General features: G+C 46.2%; 1 protein-coding gene across 10 annotated transcripts in view; it reads left to right on the top strand.

Moving 5' to 3' along the window:
* ANKRD44 (ankyrin repeat domain 44) overlaps positions 1 to 23,624 on the top strand; it is a 132,940-nt gene that overhangs the window by 96,801 nt on the left and 12,515 nt on the right. For 6 of the 10 annotated variants that reach the window (XM_075430817.1, XM_075430812.1, XM_075430815.1 and 3 more), the window contains exons 15-22: positions 2,378 to 2,461; positions 3,472 to 3,583; positions 13,525 to 13,596; positions 15,283 to 15,484; positions 19,223 to 19,301; positions 20,341 to 20,458; positions 21,505 to 21,721; positions 22,457 to 22,544. In XM_075430817.1, coding sequence (XP_075286932.1) covers positions 2,378 to 2,461; positions 3,472 to 3,583; positions 13,525 to 13,596; positions 15,283 to 15,484; positions 19,223 to 19,301; positions 20,341 to 20,458; positions 21,505 to 21,721; positions 22,457 to 22,544 — 972 coding nt within the window. The remainder of the gene's footprint in view (positions 1 to 2,377; positions 2,462 to 3,471; positions 3,584 to 13,524; positions 13,597 to 15,282; positions 15,485 to 19,222; positions 19,302 to 20,340; positions 20,459 to 21,504; positions 21,722 to 22,456; positions 22,545 to 23,624) is intronic. The other 4 variants (XM_075430821.1, XM_009937814.2, XM_075430813.1 and 1 more) reach the window with 1 other exon arrangement.

Below are 23,624 nucleotides of genomic sequence, written 5' to 3'. Positions count from 1 at the left end.
GGAAGAGATGGGGTAGATCTACCCATCAGTCTCTCTACACTGTCAGAGCTGATGAAAAAGTTCACCCTGTCCAGCCAGGTTGCTTTTCAGAGACTAAAAAGAGAGAGGCCTGGGGAATATCCTTTGGCAGAATGCAGTGTTGTTCTTGTGAGAAAGGGGGAAAACAGCTGCGAAACTTAGAAATCCTGTGGTTAGTGACTGCAATTTCTAACTCCCAGATAGTTGCATATTTTGGCAATCTCTTCCTTAGAACAGACTGTATAAAACAGGCTCCATTATCCTGTTAGTTCTGTCTTATAAACTGTTGGCAACCTGTATTTGTTTTAGGTCATCCCATGCTTCTCTGTCTCATTCCTTTAGACACTGAGGAACTGTTTTCTTGGTTTCTCCTATAGTGAGGTCTGGTAAAAATACATCTGGCTCTTTCCCAGCAGAATGCCACCTCAAAGCCACCGCAGGAAGACTTCAGTTGAACTTTATGGCAGAGGTTTGGATGCCATACCAGAGCCTTGGTAGCTTCTCCATCATTTGCTGTGATAATACTAATACAAAAATGTCTTCCCTATCACCCTCAAGCCTGAACAGTGCTGGGACGAAGGCAGCAGGACCTTCAGAGGTCTGTGCTTGGCACTACACTCAGAGTAGGCTTGTAGGAAGGCTTTCACCACTGGCTGTTTCTAATTCTGTCTTGCCAGAGGGAGTTGTTACTTAGGGTGTTGAGGCTTTTGATTCCGTGTGTGTTTTTCAGCTTTTGGCTCTTCACAAGTGAAGTTCCTGCATTTAAACAAGCTGTTGCTTAATTGAAGGGTGTATCTACTTCCATCATTAATTTAAAAAAAAAAAAAGGCTTACTTTAGTCACACCCTGAACATTGGCAGGATTATGTGGGCTTTATTTGCCCTCATAGTCCAAACTTAAATTGGTTCTGGTGTGATGATGCTGTCTTCTCATTAAATTTTCCAGTTTGAGATGTTCTGGAAGAAGCCTTATTACATAGATGAAATGCTATTTGCAGTCCATGATTTTATAGGTCAGTGTATTTTTTTCCTGCTGAATGGCAAAAAACTCCCAAGGTCAGGCGATCTCAGTCCAAAGAATATTCATAATTATTTAACTTTGGATGTGGGCGGTTAATTAGCAGGGAGAAGTCTTGTTGCAGCAAGGTTGCTCTACACTTTCAGCTATTTTGGTAATTGTTGTTGCTTGTGGTCTTCAGAAAGTACCCTTTCCTGCAATGGAAATGGCAACAGCATTTTCATTAAATAGATGATTGCAGTTTCTGAGTATGCAGTGTTTCTCCAGATCACTGCTTATTCTATTCAGGGAATCTTCTTTGGAGATCTCACTGGTTTGTAGTTAACTGAAAGCAGATGCAGGTAGGACTTCAGCATAGCCCAAGTACTGTCTAGGAGCTTACAGTCTTCATATTCAGGGGAATTATTTTATTAATAATGAAGTTTTCTCTGAGTCAGTGGACGTCAGACAGACCCTAGGTTTGTAGAACAATCCATTATTGCTAGCACCCACAGGAAGAATGTCAAATCTTGATATTATAGATGGGAAATTGCATATTAAAGAAAGAATCTACTGTTCTGCATTGTGCAGAATCCAGTCTGGGGATTTGCCTGTTATATTGGGACTGGAATTGTCAGACTGTCCTTCCACAAACCTTTCAAGCTACTAAGTTAGTAAACATATTCTGTGTTAGCCTTGGAGGCCGAGAAAGATCATAGTCACAAGCTCATGACTGTAAGATCACAAATCGTATTCTTCTGTCTGCCATCCAGCCAGCTGGGAAGCAGAGGTGCCAGTCCTGATCCGGGTGTGCAGGGTTATGAAGACATGTCGAGCTCTTTGAAGAACTGAAAGAGTCTGACCAAGAGGTCCACATAGCATTGCCCAGATATTTCACAGAAAGCAAGGAGAGTCAGCAACACAGCTGATGCAGGTTCAGGATAGACCGATTTTGTATCAGTGATTCAAGCTTCTCTACATCCTAAATGCTAGAGAAGAACTAGCAGGTTACCGTAGGAAGAAGCAAGCGGAGGTAATCCCGAGTTCCTCTCTGCAAAGGAAACAAAATGCAAAACGTCAGTGTGGGAGAAATGGAAGGATTCTAGAAAGCAATGACCAAACTGTCTCTGCTAGAAACCAGAATTTTCTGGAGTTTTTTTTCTGGCATTGACTTGCGGGACATGTTGTAGTTGTCTCCATAGTTTGCAAAACTTATTAGCTGCAGACCCATGCAGTACACTCATTTAACCCGTATAATTCTCATCATTGGCTGGAAGAGATTGGGGATGGGTGGCAGACTGCATCAAAATCACTGGTACAGTATTTTGAAAATAAGTTGCATTTTTCTGTCCTCTGTGCTAAGAAGAAAGAATATTTTAGGTAACTCCAATGAAAATGCTGAAGAACTTGAAAGAGCCAGTGAGATGAAGGAAAAAGAAGCTGCATTGTAAGTCAATAAAGCAGTTAGACTCCAGTTCTGGAGAATGCCACTGCTTTGGGCTGCAGTTTACACTCTGCTTCCGCTCGTTCATTGCTCTGCTAAACACAACGCTTGGCTTTAATGAGGGCTCACCTAAAGAAAGCAAGCTCTACGCTCTTCTCTGTGCACGTGTTCCCTAACATTTCTGTTTCTGTGCTTGTTGCTGTTTCTTAATTGAAAATGTACTGCTTCAGTCATTTAATAATTCTTTAGTATCATGCACTGACTTACTTTAATGCTTTGCACTGCGTATGTATGTTGCAAAAAAGAAGTAGCCAATGGCTTCCTCAATGTATTCACTCCAACTGATATTTTCACCTAGCTGCTTGAGGATATTTTTGTTTTAAAAATCGCCTTTTTCAGGTGACACCCTTGCATTCACTACAAATTACAAGCTATGGAGGAAAGTACTGGTAAAAAAATGATGATTTCTTGATGGTATAAGCAAAAGTGGCAGGAGCTATAAAGAGCATAAGGGATCCTTTGAAAAACACACCATTTTTTAAAAAAAAGCCAACAAAGAAGAAAACATATTTATGTATGTACCTGCCAGGAAATTGACTCCATTAAGTCTTCTTTTTTCAGCTTGCTGTAGTGCATGTTTGGAGGCAAATGGTTTGATCTACGAGTTTTTATGTACAGTAGTAGCAAATCTAGGCTGTTTATGTCATGGTACAGAGCCGTGCAGTTTTCTTTCAGGCTTCAGGACAGAAAATAATTTTGTGATCTAGAGTAGCCACAAAGGTTGGGTTGAAGATTGTTTTTTCTGAAGATCGTCAAAGATGAGTGGGGATTTTCTGTTTTAAAAAATGGTGAATGCAGGGAGCTATTGGTGAAGAGGGAAACTTGGAAGTGATTTGAGGTGCTGCCGGAAATACAGGATCAACTGCCCATTTCCAAGGCCGCTCCCAGTTGCAGCCAGGGATGATCCTGTTAAATGTTGTGAGCTCTCATTTAAACGAGTGATTTTTCCACAGGTGTCTCGAGTTCCTTCTACAGAACGATGCCAACCCGTCCATCCAAGACAAAGAGGGGTACAACACTGTGCATTACGCTGCTGCATATGGGCACCGGCAGTGCTTGGAGCTGGTGAGTGCTCAGGCAGTGTCTTGCCTGCCGGTGGGTGTACGTGTCTGTATGCCAGGACGATGAACTCCCCTGACGGCTACAGATGGTCACAAGTCTCTGAGAAACGGCGATACAGTGCAGCGAGCTCAAATACATGCAATCAGATGTATCTTAAAAACACGTTAATCTTGATAACCGCCTCCTTGTTCAACAAGCTGGTGCTTCAGTGTTGCCTCTGGGTGGAGTTTATGTGTGCTCAAATTATTTTCAACTGTGATCAAAATATTGCCAGTGCGTGTGCCTGCTGCGGCCGGCACGTTGTCTGCCTGGCACGCTGCGAGAGTAAATAGCTTTTGTCAGCTGCATACCTGCAGTGCCTTTTGCCCTGATGAAACAATAGCAGCACTGATAAAGTTACCGTAATCGAGATTAACCTTGTATGCCATGTAACTGGGGTTTTTTGTTGTCGGTGGTGGTTTTTTTTTAATATTTTAGACCTGAATGATTAGAAATTACATCTCATAAGAAGCCAAAAATTTTTAGCCAAAAATTGGGTTTGGGAGATGTATAGTATGGATTTATAGAAGTTTGTGACTTGTAAAAATAAGTGTCATGAAGGTGGTGTGAACGGAACGGCTTGATACACAGGGTGATCCAAAATTATTGTGTCACATTTAAATAGGCTTTAATTGCTTTAAAAAAAAAAAAGCTCTAATAGAAAATTGAATAGATATTCATGCTTTGGTAAGAACACTACGTGCTGTTTAGTGTTTTATGTTGTTTGGTTCTTTTTTTCTTTGTTGAAGAGTCAAAGTACTTAATCATTGAAAAGGAGCTTTGCACAGCACACGCTGCTTTCACACCACGCTTACCAGCACTGCCAGTTACTGCTGTTGCAGGAGAAATACTGCAGCTGGGCTACAACAGCTAGGAAACCTTGACCTAGAATTACGCCAGGGCAGCCCTGGGTCAGGATCTCAGGTGGGATGTTAAGAAGGAAGCACGTGTATTTAGGACACTTAAAAGATCACTGCTCCTTTGTTGCGTGTGGCAGTGAGTTCAGCCTTTCCTTGTTTAGGGCCTTTTCCAGAGCTGATCTCTTGTGTCTCTGCCCATGGGGCTGGGGGGTCCTCTGCTGAGGACCATATGGAATGAAAGCAGGTGCTCTTGGTGTTTGTAGGGTGCAGACAGCAGCCTGCTCTGAGCTGCGTACAAGCCTGTGCTTGTATGGCTGCAGCAATGCGTACCGCAGCCTTACCCCTGTCTTGTCACCAGATTCTTGCGTGAGCAGAGATCTCTGCAACAGCACCTTCGCCGGGGAATGCTCCGCCAGCCTGCACCTCACAGTTCCTGGGTGCCGTGAGGCGCGGAGCAGGCCCCTCTCTTTCCTTCTGCTGGTTGCTGTGCACGTTTTCTGGCAACACCCCAGCTGCAGACAGTGACCTGCTACCGAGCCCCGGCGTTGCTTCGGCTGGCCGAACACACGGAAGAGCTGGGAATGCAGGGCATTGCAGAGGTGCCGGGTTTTCTTTCAATACTGGAGGGTGAAATGCAACCTGTGGGCTAGAGGCAGCTGTGCAGCACGTGTCCTATATTTGAACAGAGAAATTCGATGTTTTTCCATGTCAGTCTTCCCTTATTTATGACTATAGCTGCCGTATAGAAACCCGAGGTCAAGTATCACTTGCAGAGTTACAGTCACACAGCTGTTCTGCGTACACTGGTGAAAGAGGACTGCTATGAATTTTAGCCTTTTGCATGAAAAAGGCCACTATTGTCTGCTAGGGTGTCTGCCAGAGAGCTTTGTGGGACCAGGATTTTGCCATTGGTGCTCAGAGGTTGAGAGACAGCTCATTTTCTCTCAGGGATACAAAAGCTAAATATACCAGAAAACATTTGTGCTCGATCAACAGCAGGACCAGGACTCGTCGTCGTTGCACCCACTGTCAGAAGAAGGTGATTCTGGTTTGTTCATGTAAGCAGTTGGCCCTTAGCCCTAGTGAGTTACCACGTCCTGAGTTTAATAACTTTATATTTGATAACAATGACTAATAAACTGATGCAGCACCACCTTTACACTGATTTTTTTTTTTTTGCATTGCTTGGATCCAGGATGGCAAAAGGGTTAGGACCAAAGTCTTGAGTAACTGAAAGGTAATTGTGCCGTGGGCTTGAAATGGCAATAATCCTTCTGCCTAGGTTTATTGACTTCTTCCAACATGGGACTCCCAGGCGTTAAGAGAGTTGTTGATTCGTGTGCTCCATCTGATAAAGTAGCATCCTCTACAGACATCACTGTCTTGTACTGCAATCAAACTGTTTTTGACAGAGTTATGGCTATCTACGGCTGTTTGGAGGCTGTGTGTAAAAGCTGCAGTAAGAACTCCTCGGCGCAGATGGAAAGGAGCCTCGCTGTCTTGTGAGGCTGACTGGTGGCTCGGTCACAGGCGGTTGTGCTCTCCGTGGTCGCCCTGCGACAAGGGCTTCATCATGAGCCATGAACCACCATCTTTATCTATGAAAACATATTTTCTTTTTTTGACTTTTGTGTTTACTGTGAGCCCAATGCCTTGGCCGGAATTAAGCTAAATTTCTTTGTGGGGAGAGGAGAGCTATTAGGAGAAATAAGGATTAAGAGTGAAAAGGTCATATCCTTTGACCCAAACAAATGAAATTTGTGCATTCAACCAGAGAGCTGAACGACAGCAGCTTGTTTCCTGGAGGACCCCTACCTTGTCTGGGACAGTAGTGGGGTAGTCGCCCTGCAGTGAATGATGTGACGTTGCTAAAAGGAGATGGGTGGAAGCAGGTTCTGGAGTTCGTCCTCCGTCTGTAAGGAGCCGTTCATATAGGCTGAATGGTGGGCATGGGTGCTTGCAAGCAGCTAAGACTCCCATCTGCCTCCCTGCTTCTAAAAATAACCTGGCTTTTTTGTGGCTTGGGGCTGACTTCTCCGGTGTATGGTAGTCGGGGGTATCGGTCACGATCGCTAGCTGGTATTGTAGAGCTGATCACGTCACCAAACTGCTTTGAAAAAAAGAAAATTGCGGTGGGTTTTGTCATCAAAATGACCTCTTCTCACAAAATCCTTATTGGTGTGAAAAAAGTGAAATGTAAAGTGTCATCTCACATTCAAATTCTGTCTGGAGAGCCAGTCACGCACTTTGTGCTGGTAAAAATAGGTTTCTGTGCAGTGCTAGGGCAAACAGAATTAAACGCCTGTCTCCTGCAGGGAAATCTCTTCTCTGACTGTAAGAACTGATGGTTATTTTATCTTTTAATCTGCTCTTCTCTTTACTCCCTCAACAAATGAAATCCACTCTGCAGCTAACAGAAATTGAATGGGCACAGGGGCTGATTCGTTTGGGGGTGGGAGGGGGGCGTGGTTTAACCGAAAACTGTGTCCAAAAGAAAAGGAAGCCCTCAGTCTGACTGCAGCGCGGTGATCGCAGAGCCGTGTGTGCCAGGGAGAAGGGGCAGGGTGAGGTGCCTTGCTGCAGAAGGCCATCGTGGCCGTGCCGTGAAAGGAGAGGCTGGGTTCGAAGAGATGGAAATCGCCTTTTATCAGACCTGCTGCTACCCTGGAAAATAGTTAAGCCGTGCCTTCAAACACTTGGCTCTTTAAGCGACAGAGAAATTGAAATCACAGACCCTATAAATCTTTGATGTTGCTGCTACTAATTATATATGTCTCTTATCAAGGAGAATTTGTTCATTCAGCCGCCTGAGAGCAGGACAGTGGTAATTAGTGACAAATGAACCACAAGAGTGGTTGGGATGGGTGGTAAGAAGCCTTCTGCCACGTGGGGATCTGGCTGGGATGCTTGTCCAGCAGCAGCCCCCTGCACCTTCTCCTAACAGGGGGATAGGTTCAGGGTCTTCTCCTTCGTGAATGCCTGTCCGTCTCCACGACCAACAGCTCTTTTTTAAGGGAGCATTTTGTTGGAAACCGGCGGCGACAGCATTTCAGGTGGTGAATGACTCGCACCTACGTCTGGGAGAGCTTTGCCCATGTGGAAGCTCCTTTATTAGTGGAGAAGCACAAAGGCATTAACTAACTTGAATGGCTCTAAAAAGGAAAAGGACTTTGGAACTTAGTGCTTGAAAATAACTTTAATAAGCCTAATGTGTCTGTCAGTCCCAGAATCCCCCAGATAGTGGTAGATTGATTCAGTTACTGAAGCTGTGATGTCAGCAGCAGTGCAACATGTACCCTGTAGGATAGGGGGTTTGCCTAGCGTCTCTCAGGTTTATTTTCTGTCTCTCTCACAGATTGGTCTTTTTTTAGTTTATATTTTTATTGTCCTGAGATGGAGAAGCAAGGCACTTGTACCTGCTGTCTTCTGGCAGAGAGTAACAAGGCCATTGCAGAACTGCAGGCGACAGTTTTCCTTCAGCTGGGAGAGGAGTCATGGACTTCTGCCGGGGCCGTAAAAACCTGTCTGTGAGTGTGTGTCTGTGTATGCGGTGTTTACATGGAAATGTCTGAACAACACCTGACTCTAATCACTGAATCCCATGAAAATGGCACTGGATGACGGCATGTGGCAGTGCATTAGAGCGTACAGCTCAGAAAGAGCTGGGGCACTGGGACTTTGGGGGTGTAACCAGGCTTATTTACACAAGGCAAGATGTTTGCCTGCATGAGCATACTTTCAAAAAGAAGCCATCCCTGATTTATTGGTATTTGTAGGCTTGCAAAGCAATCTGACTTCGTTAGGCAAAGTCTCCCGCAGTGTGTGCATTGTGTACCTGCATATCTGTACCTTGTCAGTTGAGCAGACTGAGCTTAAACATTCTCGCCGAGCGCCATTTTCCTCTTTCCCCCCCTCCCGGAGGAAGCCACGCAGCTGGCGTCTGCTCCCGGCGCTGTCTGGCAGCGGTGGCAGCCCCGCTGCCCGCGGAGCGTTTCGCCCGTCGCTGGGCAGTGCACAGACGTGGGCACGCAGGGTCAGGTCTCGCTCGGCGAGCCTGGGCACGCTGCGCTTGCAGTGCGGGGTATGCGACAGGAAGAACAAAACACAAAAGCAAGAAGCACTTGCAGATTACCGTTATACCTGAATATTTATGTCTTTAATTACTCTAATTGATGTTTTTAACCAGATTGGAAGCAAAACTCCACTGGATACAGTGAGTAAATGAAAAATGGCTGCGTGTTGTGTATTTTCATTTTTATTTGAACTTCTGATAGTATTTTGCAAATCCCTGTGTTCCCTCTGATAAAGCCTGAAGCAGAAGAATCACAGCTCTGCCCTAGCATGCCAGGCCCTTCAGGGCACTGCAGGCGTGCTGCCTGCGCTTCCCTTGGGTTTCCTCCCTGCTGTTGCGTGCAGGCTCAAGCCTTGCTGCAAAGTCTGTTGCTGTTCCTCGGTCAGGCTTCGGAGCTGCGAGTCAGGTGCACGGACCTGGCTGGCATGGCACTTTTGTGGATGTTCAAGCAGCTTTGCGTTGGGTAATGAAATGGAACCAACACTTGTCTGTTTTCTGGAAGTCTGTGGCCAATGGCAAGGCGGTTCAGAGAAGAAACAGGAGTTACGCGTCTTCAAGTGAGTCTGAATTCAAACAGCACTTGTGTGTGGTTCACAGCAGAGGCACAAATGAGAGGAGAGTAGCAAAAACACCACTGATGCACATTTTAAAAATTGGCTATCACTGTATTTCACCAGCACTCCAATTTTCTAGCTAAAGAGGAGATTTTTTACGGATAATAATTTCTCTAAATAAAAGCTTTCCTATACCTTTCACACAAGTGTATGAAATTTTGGAAAACTTCCACTGGGTAAGAGGGTTCTTAAACCAAAGCATGAGGCTTTACAGAACCTCTGAGGTAGAATTTCTGGCCAGAAAGAAACACGATACACGTGATTCGAGTGCGAAAGTGGCAGGTTCCACAGGAACTGGAGTTCTGGGCCCCAGGAGGTGACCGTCCCATGATGCTGGTGGGTCCTGGGTGGGATCTCTCGCTCGCCTTTGGAGCTGGCCTGCTTTGTGTAAATACTCCTTGGGTGAGCGTCTCCTGGCTAGCCCCCTGCCTGTGGTGCTCATAGGGCTTAATACGAAACGGTTTGCTATGAAGTGGAAGAGCTCCGACAGAAGATTAGTGTCCCGCGTGAGAGCAGCCAGCGGCCTGGAGCCCTGCTCCAGTTTTGAGATGTAGATATGTTTAAAGGCATGAACATTGTTGTGTGCCAGGTAAGCGTCCTGTTTGCATGGTGGTCACCGTTCTGGTAGGATATTGGATATTTCAACTTTGTACTGGGAGACTTGCATGGAACTACCAGGAAATTGCTTCAGACTCAGTCTATCTAAGCTCTTGCCAAACTTCTTCTTGCTTATGTTATTTTGACTTTGCCCACAATCTATGCACGAGAGTGAAATTGATGTAAACACCGATCAGTCTGATTTTAGGAAAATGTATCGGATACTGTAGTAAGCATGTGTATTGGTTATAACCTGATCCAATTAAAATAATTTGATCATTTGTATTTACAAATACAGAGGGAGCTTATAGGATTGCTTGTCCCCCCTGCGGAGATGTTTGTGCAACTTCACCTTTGAATTATTCAATCAAGAATAATCCTGAGATTTAAAAATGTGCTTCCCTGGTGTAAAGTAGTGCAGAGGTTAATTCTATTGCTCTTCTCCATCTCATCAGGAACAACTGACGAGAGTCTTCGACCCTGTGCTTGCTACTGGTGGGCAAAGCCTTTATTGAAAAGCAGCTGCTGCTGGTATGTTTTCCTCCAGCAGAGCCAATTATCTACTGCAATTTATCAGGAACGATGAGATTCAAAGGGACATCCTAGCTGATATATTTTTATCCAGTTCTGAAAGTGACACTAAAAATTGCTACTACTTGCTCCTTCTGAATGACCTCGTAAGTGATCAGCTGCGTTGCTGTGTAATTATTGCAGTAGAGCTGTGTTCAACTATTTCTTTTGTCTCAGTGGCCATTTGATCAGCTCTCGGCACGTGGGAACATTTCTGAGCGCCGTTTGCTTAATAACCTTTCCGAGTAAAGGCCACTTCTAGACTGTACACGTCACCTACTGTTTTGCCATGTTAAAATTAGTATTAATAGCAGCAAACTGAGGAAGGTCATGAGCAGTGCTGGAAGTACGCGTGTTGGGATGTAGCGGTTGCCTCGCTCACGAAAACAGTGTGACTCTCAAAGCAGAGTGGCCTTCACTCCAGTGGCGGGCGGCTCGGGCCTCTGCCGTAACCAGCAGCAGCACACCGAAATGGCTGTGCCCAGGGGGGTCTGTGCAGGGGGCTTCTGCCGGGTCACGCGCTCGGGTGGCTTTTCGGATTTCAGATAGCACCCGTCGGTACAGCACTTGAAGTTTCTGCCGTGTCGCAGCACAGCGGGCACGCCTGGATTGCTCCGCCGGGTCTGTGGGCTCACGCTTCCACGGCTGTCAGGGCAAATGGTTCCCAGCTATAAATTCACCTTTTTTAAAAAACAGATGCAACTGTGGGTGGCTTCTGACAAGGATACTCTGAGCTGGAAGCATTATGGAGCTAGAGCCCCCCAAGGCCACACTCTTCTATGTGTTTTACAACAAGTATATGTAATTTACTATAAATGCATTCTTAGCACCATAGAAACGCTGGTGAAACTGGAGAATTTGCTTGGTAACCTGGACCTGGTGCTTTCTGTCTCTTTGAGCGTGATGTTTATCCTTCAGAGGCCTTAGTTTTAATCATTACAAAGTGGTGCTTGACAAGGCATACGAAAAAACTATTGGTGCGGTGTCTTTACCCTTCCTCTTCTTGCTCTCCTTTGGAATTTCTCTTCTTGCACTGTCCGGCTGTGGATCTGGAGCTACCAGGTTTACCGTCAACTCTTGTTTACGCTCGGCTTTGTGATGCAGACATTCAGCCCTACGAGTAATAAGCTCCTTAAGCCTAGTCCGCAGCAGCCTAAGCTGCTTTAGCTCTAAGCCGTAGAGATGCCTTTTGTCAGGGGCTCTGCAATCCCACAATTTGTTCTTTCAGGGCCTGAATTTTGTCAATTTTCTGTGCAGTTTTTTTGGTCTACTCAACAGGCAGTTATCAGCCTTGTTCCGGGAGACTTTTGGAGCCTCCTGACAGGGTAAGGGAAGTATTGCTGTGTTAGGATTTTGATCCTGGAATTTCAACAGATGATGATAAATGTAATTAAAAGTGATTAAAGTAGTCTGCTCTGCTGGCATTATGGACTCAGAGTAACGGCCAGTATTAGGCAGGCAGAGGAACAGGCTTAGTGCTTGGGTTTGTTCAGGGTTTTTTTTTTAGTTTGTTTGCTCCCTAGAGAAATTCAGCGTGTATTCATGTATTCAGAGCTGGCTACTGCTCCATCCCGTGCGTAGCTATCCTGTGTGAGAGACGAACAATATTTCAGACTGGAGGTGGCTCCACACGGTAAGACCAAATGCGTTTCCTAACCCTGCCCCAAACCCACTGAAAAACTGGTCTGGGACTGGATTTTTTTTTTTCCCCGTAGCTGCAGGGATGCGTTAAAATCCGTATTACCTGTTAATACACACACCCGCTTGCTTATGAGCGGTGTTTGCATCAGCACAGGCTTCTTCCCCAGTCCTGACATTTCGCTAGGCACAAAACTGACAAACAAAGTTACTGCTTGATTTTCTAGCTTTTCCCTAGGATTCAGATTAGTGTCCTTGTCATGAGAGATTTGTGACACCCTGTGCATTATTAATGCTAGCTTGTATCCCAGTTTGATTTTTGGATAAACTCGTCCTTGATGTAGGTCTATTAAAGACTGATTTGTTACACCCCGAGTTTGGGCATACCTCAGCGTCTAGGACATGCCATCATCTTGCAGTGCAGGCAGGTAAATTCTGTGCCTACCGTAGGCTCTCACTGGCCTCTGTGGAGAGTGTGCCATGTTGTCATACCCTAGAATTGTGCAGACTGTCACAAAAACTTCCTTTACTCTTTTTCTCTTGCAGTCTTTTAGTTCATTCCTTACTCTGTCCAAAAAACCCCTCAGAAACAGTGTGTGCAAAACTGAATTGTAAGCTTAGAAACGTTACAAGCCTATTGCAGTTACCTGTCATGCTTTTCTTTCCCTTTTACAATCTCCTGCTACTAATTTTCTGTAAAACTCTAATTTCCAGTCACAAAGGTATTTGGAGACAAATTCTTTGGGTAGCTGTGAAGTAAAAGGCCGTGCACTTGAGCAGTGCTACTCAACCAATGTTCAATCCTCAATATCGTTGTCAATACTGCGCGAGATTTCCTTTGCAGCCTCAGCTGGCCGGGTTGCCCGGGCTCACGTGCTGTTGGGGGGTGGTGCTAATCCCCAGCTCCCCCTCCCAGGCGGGCAGAAATGCCCTCCTTGCTAAGCTGTACAATGCTCTGGGACCCCCGGAGATGCAGAGGATCCTATGAAAGTGCGATGCACGGTATTCGGTGTTTGTAAGAGTTCCAGGACGTGTTGCATTTCGGAAGACTGCCTTTGTAGGAGCAGGTTCTACTTTGAGAGATTATAAAAATCACTGCGAATGACTCACAGCTCAGTTATAATTATTCCCAGCCTTAATTATGGGTCAGAATTATCCAAAACACTGTATCAGACACGGCTGGCATATACATCACCTGTGAAACCACGCTTTATCCCATGTGAACTTACTGAGGGCTCCACTCCACAAGTCCTGCCTTTCGAGGGCTCCTTTCTCACCCAGCCGGCCCTGTGATTTCAGGGGAACAAATATCAGGGTGAGGACGTCCCTGACAAGCTTTTAAACTGGTTTTATAACTTTACTCTGTGGGGGAAAACTTCAAAAGGCTTTACAGAAAAGTTGTGAAGTATTTGTTCCTCACAGTCCTTCAACACTCAGTGCAGACATCTGAGGACACAATATATCTTTGCCTGCTGATTTATAGTCCATGAGAGCTCCTCCTGTCTCATGCAAAGATGTTTTAAGACTGTCTTTTTGTTTTTTTTTGTCCCCCAGCTTCTGGAAAAAACGAACAATATGTTTGAGGAATCTGATTCTGCAGCAACGAAAAGTCCTTTGCATTTAGCTGTAAGTATGAGATGTGTGAAGTGTTTGATCATTATCTCCTAGAATAATTCCTCAATCTCTGTCTCTGAAGCAGGTTTAATCATAGGCTTGTTTTGAAAAAGCTGGGGAGGGATGTAAGCCTAGACCTAACAACACCAGGTTCTGGGCTGGAATCATCAATTACGTTTTTGGCAGTTGAAGCTCTTGGTTCTTATTGACTCTAACACTCAGGTAAGAAGACACAGACACTGAAGTGAAATTAAATAGGAAGTCACAACTTCTATTTACCGCTGCTTTATAAATGTGGGGCTGGAGCTTGAGCCTATGGCTTTGATCATGGAATCCTGATCTGATGCTGTCCTGGACATGGACAAACAACTGCCTAGTACACAGCGAGGTGTGGGAAGGGTGTGGGGCCTCGTAACTTCATGATCATTTCAAGAAAGCAATGCACCATGCAGTCTGCACGGCACCTTCAAGGCAGATACCTCCTGCTGTGTAGAAGATCAGGCTGCTGCTTATTGTTTTCTAAGTAAAATTGTCAAGAAGAGGAAAAGCTGATGCTGGTGTCAGAGTATTTCCCGAGATACGGGTTCCCTGTGCCCTAACCTCCCTTTGGTTTCCTTTCTCTGCTTTTGCCTTTGCTTTCCATAAGTAATTGTCTAGCAGGGAAGCGACTGCTTGTCCCTGGGGTTCTTTTGAACGTTTGACACCGGTCAGTAGGAGCAAGCTGCTGCCGCCGCTCCTTAACCCTGAGATTCAGCGGCTCTTTGCTTCCTTATGTTGGCACTTGTCTCCTGTTTTCATTAATTGCTTCAGCTCTGGTAAAACTAATTATACGTTCATGTATAAACAAAAAGGATGTTCTCTGTGAGTCTGACAGCAAGGAGAGGAGGGCAGGCCCTACCTCTGAAGCTGAAGGAAGCGTTTCCAGTTTGTGGGGCTATCCGCTGGGTTTTTGCAGTGTCACCGGGTTTGTGCTCTTGGCCCAAATTTGGCTGTAGGTCTGGAAGTGCATCTACTTGTCCGTTGCAGTTGTTCTACCAAATCATCCTACGGGCAGGGATACTCCGTGAAGCATCAGCTATAAACAGCACGTCAAGTTTGTGTTTGTATTTCCACAACAATCTGGCTTGAGAATGGCTCTCCTTTCGCTGGAGACCAGCAGATGTGTTGAGCTGAGCACCCAGTTAGGTGATGACCCACGCAACCTCTGAGCAGCACTAGTGAAGAGAACATTTCCCTGAAAGACACTGCACAGTGTGAAAGACACAGAATCACAGAATAGTAGGGGTTGGAAGGGACCTCTGTGGGTCATCTAGTCCAACCCTCCTGCCGAAGCAGGGTCACCTACAGCAGGCTGCACAGGACCTTGTCCAGGCGGGTCTTGAAGACGAGTTGTTGATTCACCTGTGCAGAACTGGCAAATTATTGCCTGACATTCCTCACCTTGCGTTGTATCAGAAGGTTATCGCAAATCAACAACCGGCATTTCTGTCTCCAGACATTTGGAATTTTTTTAGTTTCTCACCTACAGTGTAATTTGGGAAAATCCTTTCAAGCTGAAGAAGGAGTCCTAAGGAATCAAGACAACTGTCATTTCTACTGCGTGTAGGGGTCTGGGACATTGATGGGTTTTATTCGAGGTTTATGTGGCAGCCTTTGAAAGACAAGAGTTGTGTTACGTGACACGTTTCGTATTTCTAGGCCTATAATGGTCATCATCAAGCCTTGGAGGTCCTTCTCCAGTCCCTGGTAGATCTGGATATCAAGGACGAGAAGGGACGCACCGCTTTGGACCTGGCTGCATTTAGAGGCCATGCGGAGTGCGTGGAAGCTCTCATCAGCCAGGGTGCTTCTGTCACGGTAAAGGACGACGTCACCAGGCGGACCCCGCTCCACGCCTCAGGTGAGCGCGATCTGACGTTCCGCTTGCAGCACAGCAGCGGTCACCTCCACCCGCCTGCTGTCCCCACGCACCCTCCTGCTGAAGGGAAGGAGGGGATCTCGACCCGTGCTGAGGCCCTACAGCCAACGCTTACCGTTCATTTCCTCGGCCTTTCTTCCTCTGTCCCTGTTGGTCAGTCCTCTCTCGCGCAGAGTCCCGTCGTTTCCCACACCACTACTGCTCTGCCCTCCCCGCCTGCCTGCGCTTGGCCTCACCTCTCTGTCACCGCCCGCTCTTGATGGTGTTTCCCCCATGACACCTTCCCTTAAGGGCTCCTCGGCCAAAGAATCGGCGGAAGAGCCAGCGCTTGCCTCACTGCTGCTCCTAAGGAGGAAAGGCTGAAAATGCAAGCAGGGTCTCACTGGTGATGAAATTATCCCTGTGGCCAAAACTTTCAACCTTTCGCGGGGGCAACACTACAGAAATTGCCCCCTTCCAGACACCACCCTTCTCCTGAGCTAGCTTGGGAGCGTGCTGTTGCTGCCCCGTTCCTGGTGTGTGGTGTGCTAATTGCACAACATGCACCTTTAACTGGAAAATGTACAGTTTGCCGTTCGTGTGAAGGTTATTGTTTAATACGTACCTGTCAGCTCAATAACGCCGGGAAACGCTGCTCCTCGGGCGGCTCGTTGAGGGGCTCGGCACAGCGTGGCAGGGACCTCTGCTGGGAAGTGAGATTAACACCTCACTGGGTGACAGTTACTGCCAGGGCCAGCCTTAATGGGCTTTCTCTTTATCTTTTAATCCTGCTTAGATTAAAATGCATACACATCCTTCAACGCCAGTCCGTTGCCTCCTGGAGCTGTGCAGCAGAACTGAGCACAGTGCTCCCCGCAGTAAATCGGTGATATAGAGATGTGCTACCAGAGCTTACGGACCAGGAGTTTGAGCCCGGAATTCAGTGAGAGGGGGTCTTAGCTGTTTTTGATAAAAGCGCAAAATAGTAAATCCAGCTGATCCTCACCCTGTCAAAGCTGTTGGGTTAATGAATTTAAATCACAATCAGGGCAGCCACCAAAGTGGAGCTGTGTTGGTCGAGAGCTTTCCTAGAGTCACTTCAAACACGCTTCGGGGTCTGCTGATGGACAAGGTGTGATTTGTCTGGTACCTCATCACTAGAGCAATGATTTTGCGTTTGTTTGAAAATTTGGATATGGCGACAGAGGTTTCCTGTTGCCACAGCTGAACGGGAAGGGTTCTGCGGTACCAAGGAAGGTCAGTGCTGACAACGCCGGAGTTCTGTTAGCAGCTTTGACTTAAAATATGGATTTGTTGAATAGATTTGCTGAGTAGCTTTGTTGACTAGAAGGTGTTATTTTATATTTTTAACCTTTATTTATTTATTTTCATATAAATTCCGAAGATGATGTTTTTTTCCCTATTTTAATTTCTTTTTTAATTGCCCCCATCACTGTAGTATGAGTGCCTGCCATGTAAAACCAGTAGGAAGATTTGTTGTAGACTTCACTAGTCTGTGATTTTAGGGTTTTTTTGCTTAATTTTTTTTTTAAATGTTAAAAGATTACAAAAGATCTTCGAGGGATATAAGCACTATGTTCTTTAACCTGCAGTGGAACAAAGTAAGCTAGGTGTGCATTTAGAAAAAGGGGGGGAAAGAAGGCCAAGAAGCAAGAAGGCCGTACCCACAGAAATGAGACACAGAAGGAAACATTTACCCTAAGCAGGGAGCATACTGCAGGGACAGGTTGAATATCTGGACTCTTAGCAGAGGAAATTAATCACTGTCATCACCTTGGAGGCTTTAAAATGGGAGAAAAGTGCACTTTGGGTAACCACCCGGTACGGCAGCGTTCCGACCAAGAGCTCTGCGGCGTTCCGTGGGAAGCGGGGCTGGCACAAAGCCCCCGTCCGCCCCGACGATGGCAAGCCCCTTGCCGTCCGACGGGTTTTGTTGTGCTGCTGCGTCCCGGCGCGTTTCGTGAGGGGGTGTTTTAGCAAGGATCTGTGCTGCCCGTTGGAAATCCTGCATGGCGATAGCTGCATTGGCCGGCGGGTGCTGGTTCCAACGCGAGCCTAAGAGGTAAGTCGGTGTCTCTTGAGAACTCTGACAGCGTTCTGGCTGGAGGAGCCCCTTGAGTGACGGTGCGTGTTCACAGGCACAGAAGCGAGTGCTCGCCCGCGTCGCCCGCGCGCGGGAAGGCAGCAGGAAGGCGTGTGAGTGTGTGTGTGCCCGTCCCCTCGGACGCGTTGGCCGTCGCTCCTTCTGGCTGCACGGGCAGAGCTGCAGAACAGCGCAGCTGAGAGCCCTGAGGCAGGGGGTTGGGTGACGGGGCTCTGCAGAGCTCCGTGCAGTCAAGGGAGTTGTAGCCTTCGCGGAGAGATCGCCTCGTGAAGTATTTCTGTCTGTCCCCCTCGGGGAACAGGCTTCCTCTGACCTCGTAACGCGGGGAATTTCCTTCGCCTAAATGAGATGTTCCCTGTGTGATTTTATTAGCGCCAGCCTTTCCCTGCTAGCCTGGGGAATCCACTGCAAATGTTCGCCCAGCCCTGCTGGCAAAACCGACGCTCCCCGCAGGCTCTGCAGCGCTCGGCAACGGCTGGGTCAGCTCCCGGGAGTCTGGGGGGTGATCTGCTCCGAAACTCGCTCACCAAAAGCCTTTTCAGGCGTCAGTGTGAGCAAGTTATGATTTCTCCTCCTCCTGCTAGGAGAAAGAACAGATCTTTTTTCCCCACTAAGCCCGTGACTCATCAGCCCTGCAGAACTGTTTACGCGTTATGTATATGGCATTACTTAGTGGTAAATAACTAAAAATGTCTTTTATTTTTCTGGGTAAAGCAACTAAGGTTATTTTTGGATGAGTGATTTAAATGTGATGATGTCCGCCCTTTTCTCCGCCAGAATGACGGGACATAGGTGGTGTCCGAGGGTTTTGCCTCAGCCCACGGGCTGTAGGCAGTGCGAATGCATGACTTGCCGTAATAGGAACACAATCTCTATCCACTGACTACAGAAATTATTGTTTTTCAAAGAAGAAAATACCATTCTGTTCATCCCATGAGCCGTGTAACTGCGAAGCCTTTAAGCCAGCTGACGCACAGATGGGTTTCCGGTGTCAGGCCCTGCAGAACGTCGTAACTCAGAGCTCTTTTCCAGCAGCAGTGGGTTACGTTTTAAAAAGCAAACCCCCTTTTTGAGAAGTAGCTGCGGCTTCCAGTAAAGTCAAACTAGAAAAGCTGGAAAAACCCAAAGGGGATTTCAGTCTCTGGCGGTGCGTGCTGTTAGGAATGCGACGTTTGTGTCGTCGGTCATGCTCTGCAGACGCGCAGCAGCACTGCGGAACGCGCACGCAGCGCGCAGGCAGGATTCGCGAGCCTTGCCACGTGCTCCTGCGGCGCTCCAGACCTGGCGCAGAAAGCCTTGTCTGCCCGCGCGCTCGGAGGGGTCTTCACCAGCCGTCTGGTTTAGCAGACATCTCGGTAGTGAAAATCACCAGTTCTGGTTTGCTCGTTTGGGATTTTGGTACGTAAGAGAACTAATCCTTGTCTTGGTGAGGTCAGGGAAAAAAGGGCTCACCGTTTTATCGGCACAAGACAAATCAAAATGGCGGGAATATCGACTTCTCGTATTGTGAAATACTTTCCGTGTTTATAAGGAAATTTCTTATCCATAAGTATCCCAATGGACAAGTCTCTGAAATTAAACATATTTTAATGAAACGTACTTTTTTTTCTTTATAGTCATTAATGGCCATACACCTTGTTTACGGTTGTTGCTAGAGGTTGCAGACAACCCTGACGTGACAGACGCCAAAGGACAGTAAGTTTTCTTTGTGATGGTTTTATTTCAGCTCTGTGATCCAAATAGCGCCTCAGATTTCTTACAAAAAAAGCATTTATTTGAAACGCTGTACTTCCTGCACATCTCCTTATGGAATTTGGCAGAGATTACAAAGTACACATTCCGTTGATCTGAGCCATGTGGAAAGGTTTATGCATTAATTTTAGCCTTTGCTTCGTACTTCAAGCAATTCTTCATAGATGCTGAGGGCCAGATTCAATAAAAACTAAGAAGCTCTTGAGATGTTTCTACAGAGGGTCTTTTTCTTTCTAAAACATGGACGTTTCAGGGTTTCTTTGGAATATTAGGCTGGTGCAGTGAGGCGGAATGTTTGTTTAAGGTGACACGTGAACCCGAGATGTTCCTACGAAAATTTTGCTTCTCATTAAATGACAGTTCTAGAGGGAGAATTAAGTATGTTTTTAAAGTGAAAATGTTAATGGTTTCAAAACTCATCTGAGGTGCCTGGAACATACCTGACTATGCATGTAAGTTGAAATGGCATTAGTCTGATCTGAAAAGAGAAGGAGAACAGATCCCTGTCAGAAGAAAACGGAAGCCCTGCTAGTCCAGATTTTGGCTTGAGTCGTTTCCTCATGTCCCATCATCCCCTTCAAGCAACTGCGCAGCGTTTGCTGAAGAAACGCCCGGGGCTGGTAACCAGCAGGGACGCTCATTCACACCGCTCGGGTGCTGCAAAGCTCCTGCGCTGCTGGAGGTGGCCATAGCTGCAGGCGGTTAAGAGAACCGGCCGTCTTGAATGGTGTTGCTCTGTGAAGTGCTTACAGATGAGTTTGTTTCTGTTTCAGCCATGGTAGTCGGTTGTTAGACAACTTAGTAATCTCACACCAAAGGTCTTCACTTGGGTGTTACATAGATGAGTGCGGGGACGGAACAGGCTGGTGGGTAGGAACAGAGGGAGATGCAAGGCCTCCTGCTTTCCCTGTTCCTGTAATTTAGCAGAGGTGAGTAGTCTGCCATTTTATAGCTGTGACCGGTTTGTTTTTGTGTTTTCTAGAACCCCACTAATGCTTGCAGTGGCATATGGGCACATTGATGCTGTTTCTTTATTACTTGAAAAAGAAGCATCTGTAGATGCAGCTGATCTCCTGGGATGCACAGCTTTACACCGAGGGGTGACTTAATTTTTACGATTCTTAATTGTCTGTTTTACTGTGATTACGACTCACTTCTAAATACAGGAGTGTTGAATGATTGCAATAGAAATACAGGGACCACTGTCAATGCTTGGAAAACTGACCAAGCACCACCGATAAGGGAAAAGGCAGGACAGTAATGCTCTGCTTTTGACTCTCTTTCACACTCACTTTGATTAGTTAGACAAAATAGCAATTAGACCAATTTTTCTTGGCTCTAGACACTGCAGCACAGCAATCGTTACTTTTATAACTGAGCACCTTATGAATTCTGAAACTAATTTCTTTACAAGGACTGCCCAGCAGTTATTTTCATGTTTCTTGGGGAGGATGGGGTGAAGAAGTCAGCTTCAAGTTTTGATCTGGAGGCAGTGAAACTCGAGGCAGATCTAACCTTTTCTAGGAGTCAGGTTCCTACCCAGTGTGAAGGTGATGCACGAGGGGGTATTTGCACAGAACTCTGTGATAACCGCAGCGAGCAGTTCAGCTTAGGAGTCCAGCACAAGCCTGGAATAAGAGCTGTGGTGTGAAATTCCTGTTCTGTATTGATAGCAATACCAGAACACGGCCCAGATACCAAAGCTACCTGGGTACGGTACAGGGCTCACGGAGAGCAGCTGGCCAGCTGTTAAAACAGCTTTTCATATTTCTGACGCTAGCCTTGATCCGTGCTTTCCTTGGTTCTTCTCTCACGTTCATACATGAGTTTGAGAAGCCAGACTCAATTTTGCTGAACCTCACCTCTTGTTCATCTGTTCCCTTAGTCTTAAACTCCTCCTTGCTTTTGTGGCTCCCTTAGGGGAGCCTCTTCCACAGACTAGGAATCAGTGCCTTTGTAAGAGAGCACCAAATACGTTTCAGCGTATCAGTTAACGTAGGTACTCATGGGAGCAAAGGAGCTTTCATCTCCGCCTTCTGAATCCCACCCAGGCCCTTTCATGTTCATGGGCATCCATCATGTTCCATATTTCCTGGGCAAGAATCTGTCTTACGTCCAACCCCTGTACTCCTTTCTTTGTCACCAGATTATGACTGGGCACGAAGAGTGCGTGCAGATGCTGTTAGAGAAAGAAGTATCTATTTTATGTAAAGATGCCAGAGGCAGAACACCTCTGCACTTCGCAGCAGCGCGGGGCCACGCCACTTGGCTGAGCGAATTACTGCAGATAGCACTTTCGGAGGAAGACTGCAGTTTGAAAGATAATCAGGGTTATACGCCGCTCCACTGGGCTTGTTACAATGGTAAGTTCCTCCCGGTGGGCTTTTGCCGAGCTCGAACGCGGCCTCAGTTTTAGGGAAACATGGCACCGAAGCAGCCCAACGCTTCGAGAAGCTTGAAAGGAAGAGGCAGGTCGTCTCCCCTCAACGTGCTCTCCGCCGTTAGCATTGGCTGGGCTCGCCCTTCGGTCCAGCGGCCAGGGAAACGCCAGCGAGACCTCCCCGCGGCTTGGCCGCTTGTTTGCGCCCGGTCACAGGGGGCCAGGGTGAAATTCGGGGTTTACTGATGCCAGGGATGAAATTCGCCTTGATTTCTGTGGGGCCCGGAGCGCTCCTTTGAGGTGTCACCTTCTGACTTACTGATGCAAGAGAGCACGTGAATAGGTGGATGTTCTGAAGTGATTATTCTAAACTGGATAATCTGAACTTGTTGCTTAATGCAAGGATAAAGCTTCCTAATACCATCGTTTAAGACCATCTTAGGAGATGAGTAAGGCAACATATATAACATCACATAAAAAAGAGACTTCTTCTTCCCTTCCTTTTTTTCACTAAGTGCTAATATTAGCCTGGATCTATCTTGCTGCTGCCTTAAAGAAAAAAAGAAATCATCTGTTTATAATTTTACCACATAAGAGCTTACACACACACTGTGTTCAGCTTCGAATTTAGTGTTAATTTCTAATCTGTGTAAGCCTAATATGAATTAAGTGAATGACTTGCCTTGTGCACCGCTGTGAAATGTCTGATCTCTTACAGGTCATGAAAACTGCATAGAGGTACTATTGGAGCAAAAATTTTTCCGCACATTCTACGGTAATAGCTTCTCTCCATTGCACTGTGCCGTGTAAGTAGAACTCTGCAGTAACAAAGGCGTCAGGCTATGTCTGGAAAAAGGAGCGGTATGAGAAAAATGAGAAGAAAGCTTTTTTTTGTTTTCAGATTATTTGCAAGAGCAAATAATTTTAAAGCTGATCATAAACTTGTGTTTATACTTCGGCTGAAAAATTGGCAGAATAGAGTATTTTTGCATAAATTTCATACATCTAGGCTACTGGATGAAATTCTGACTTGTAATTGAGTAGCTGCATTTCCGCTCCCCTCCTAGTTCCTTCTCCCTTGCTCACCACCACAGACCTGCGCCTTTTCTTCACGCAGGCTGGACCTCCATAGCTCTTCCACTCCTGGGCCGTGGTGCCTTGGTCCGTGTGAGCATGAGCTTTTGAGGTTCCTGTGAAACCCAGCCGCTGAAAGTGAAGGAATTTGTCAGAATCAAGATGATTCTTTTTTCAGCAGTCGGAACAAAGCGTTAATGAAGGAAGGATTTGAAACGACAATCTGTGTCATGCTAGAATGGTGTTCTGTGCGGGCCATATTTTTTCCAAGACGTCCTCAGCTGAGTTTTTTCCAGTCTGATTTTCTCCACGAGCTTTCTTCCTTCTGAGATAAGGAAGGTCTGGTACTTCTCACCCCGGTCCTAGCCAAAGGGATCGATTGGTTAGAGAGGCAGACTCTGTATCCAATTTCTCATCCTACTTATGCACAACGAAGAGGTGGTGGCTATTAGGAGTTATTAATCTCCCAGGCATATATTTTATACATATTGCTCATTCAAATAAAGCAGTATGTTTTCCTATGGGAAGGATTCGAATAGAGCAAAATTGTAGCTTTTCATAACATAATTGCAAATACATTTTTTTCAAAATGCAAGATTACTTTAGCTTGTGGGACTTAGCATGCTTATTAAAACATGTAAGCCATCAGAAGGGTAAGCAATTAAGCACTGAAAGAACAAATGCAAACCTCCCTAATTTCTGCCAACAGTTCGAACCACTGTATTCTATTCTATGTCCTATTACAAGACAAAACGTCTTCCAGAGGTAACGACAGGAGTTACTGCTCTGTGGGCTTCCCTTCTACAGTCCAC

Source organism: Opisthocomus hoazin, chromosome 9, assembly GCF_030867145.1.
Source record: "Opisthocomus hoazin isolate bOpiHoa1 chromosome 9, bOpiHoa1.hap1, whole genome shotgun sequence".
Lineage (NCBI taxonomy): Eukaryota > Metazoa > Chordata > Aves > Opisthocomiformes > Opisthocomidae > Opisthocomus > Opisthocomus hoazin.
This window is presented reverse-complemented; position numbering and strand designations above follow the sequence as displayed.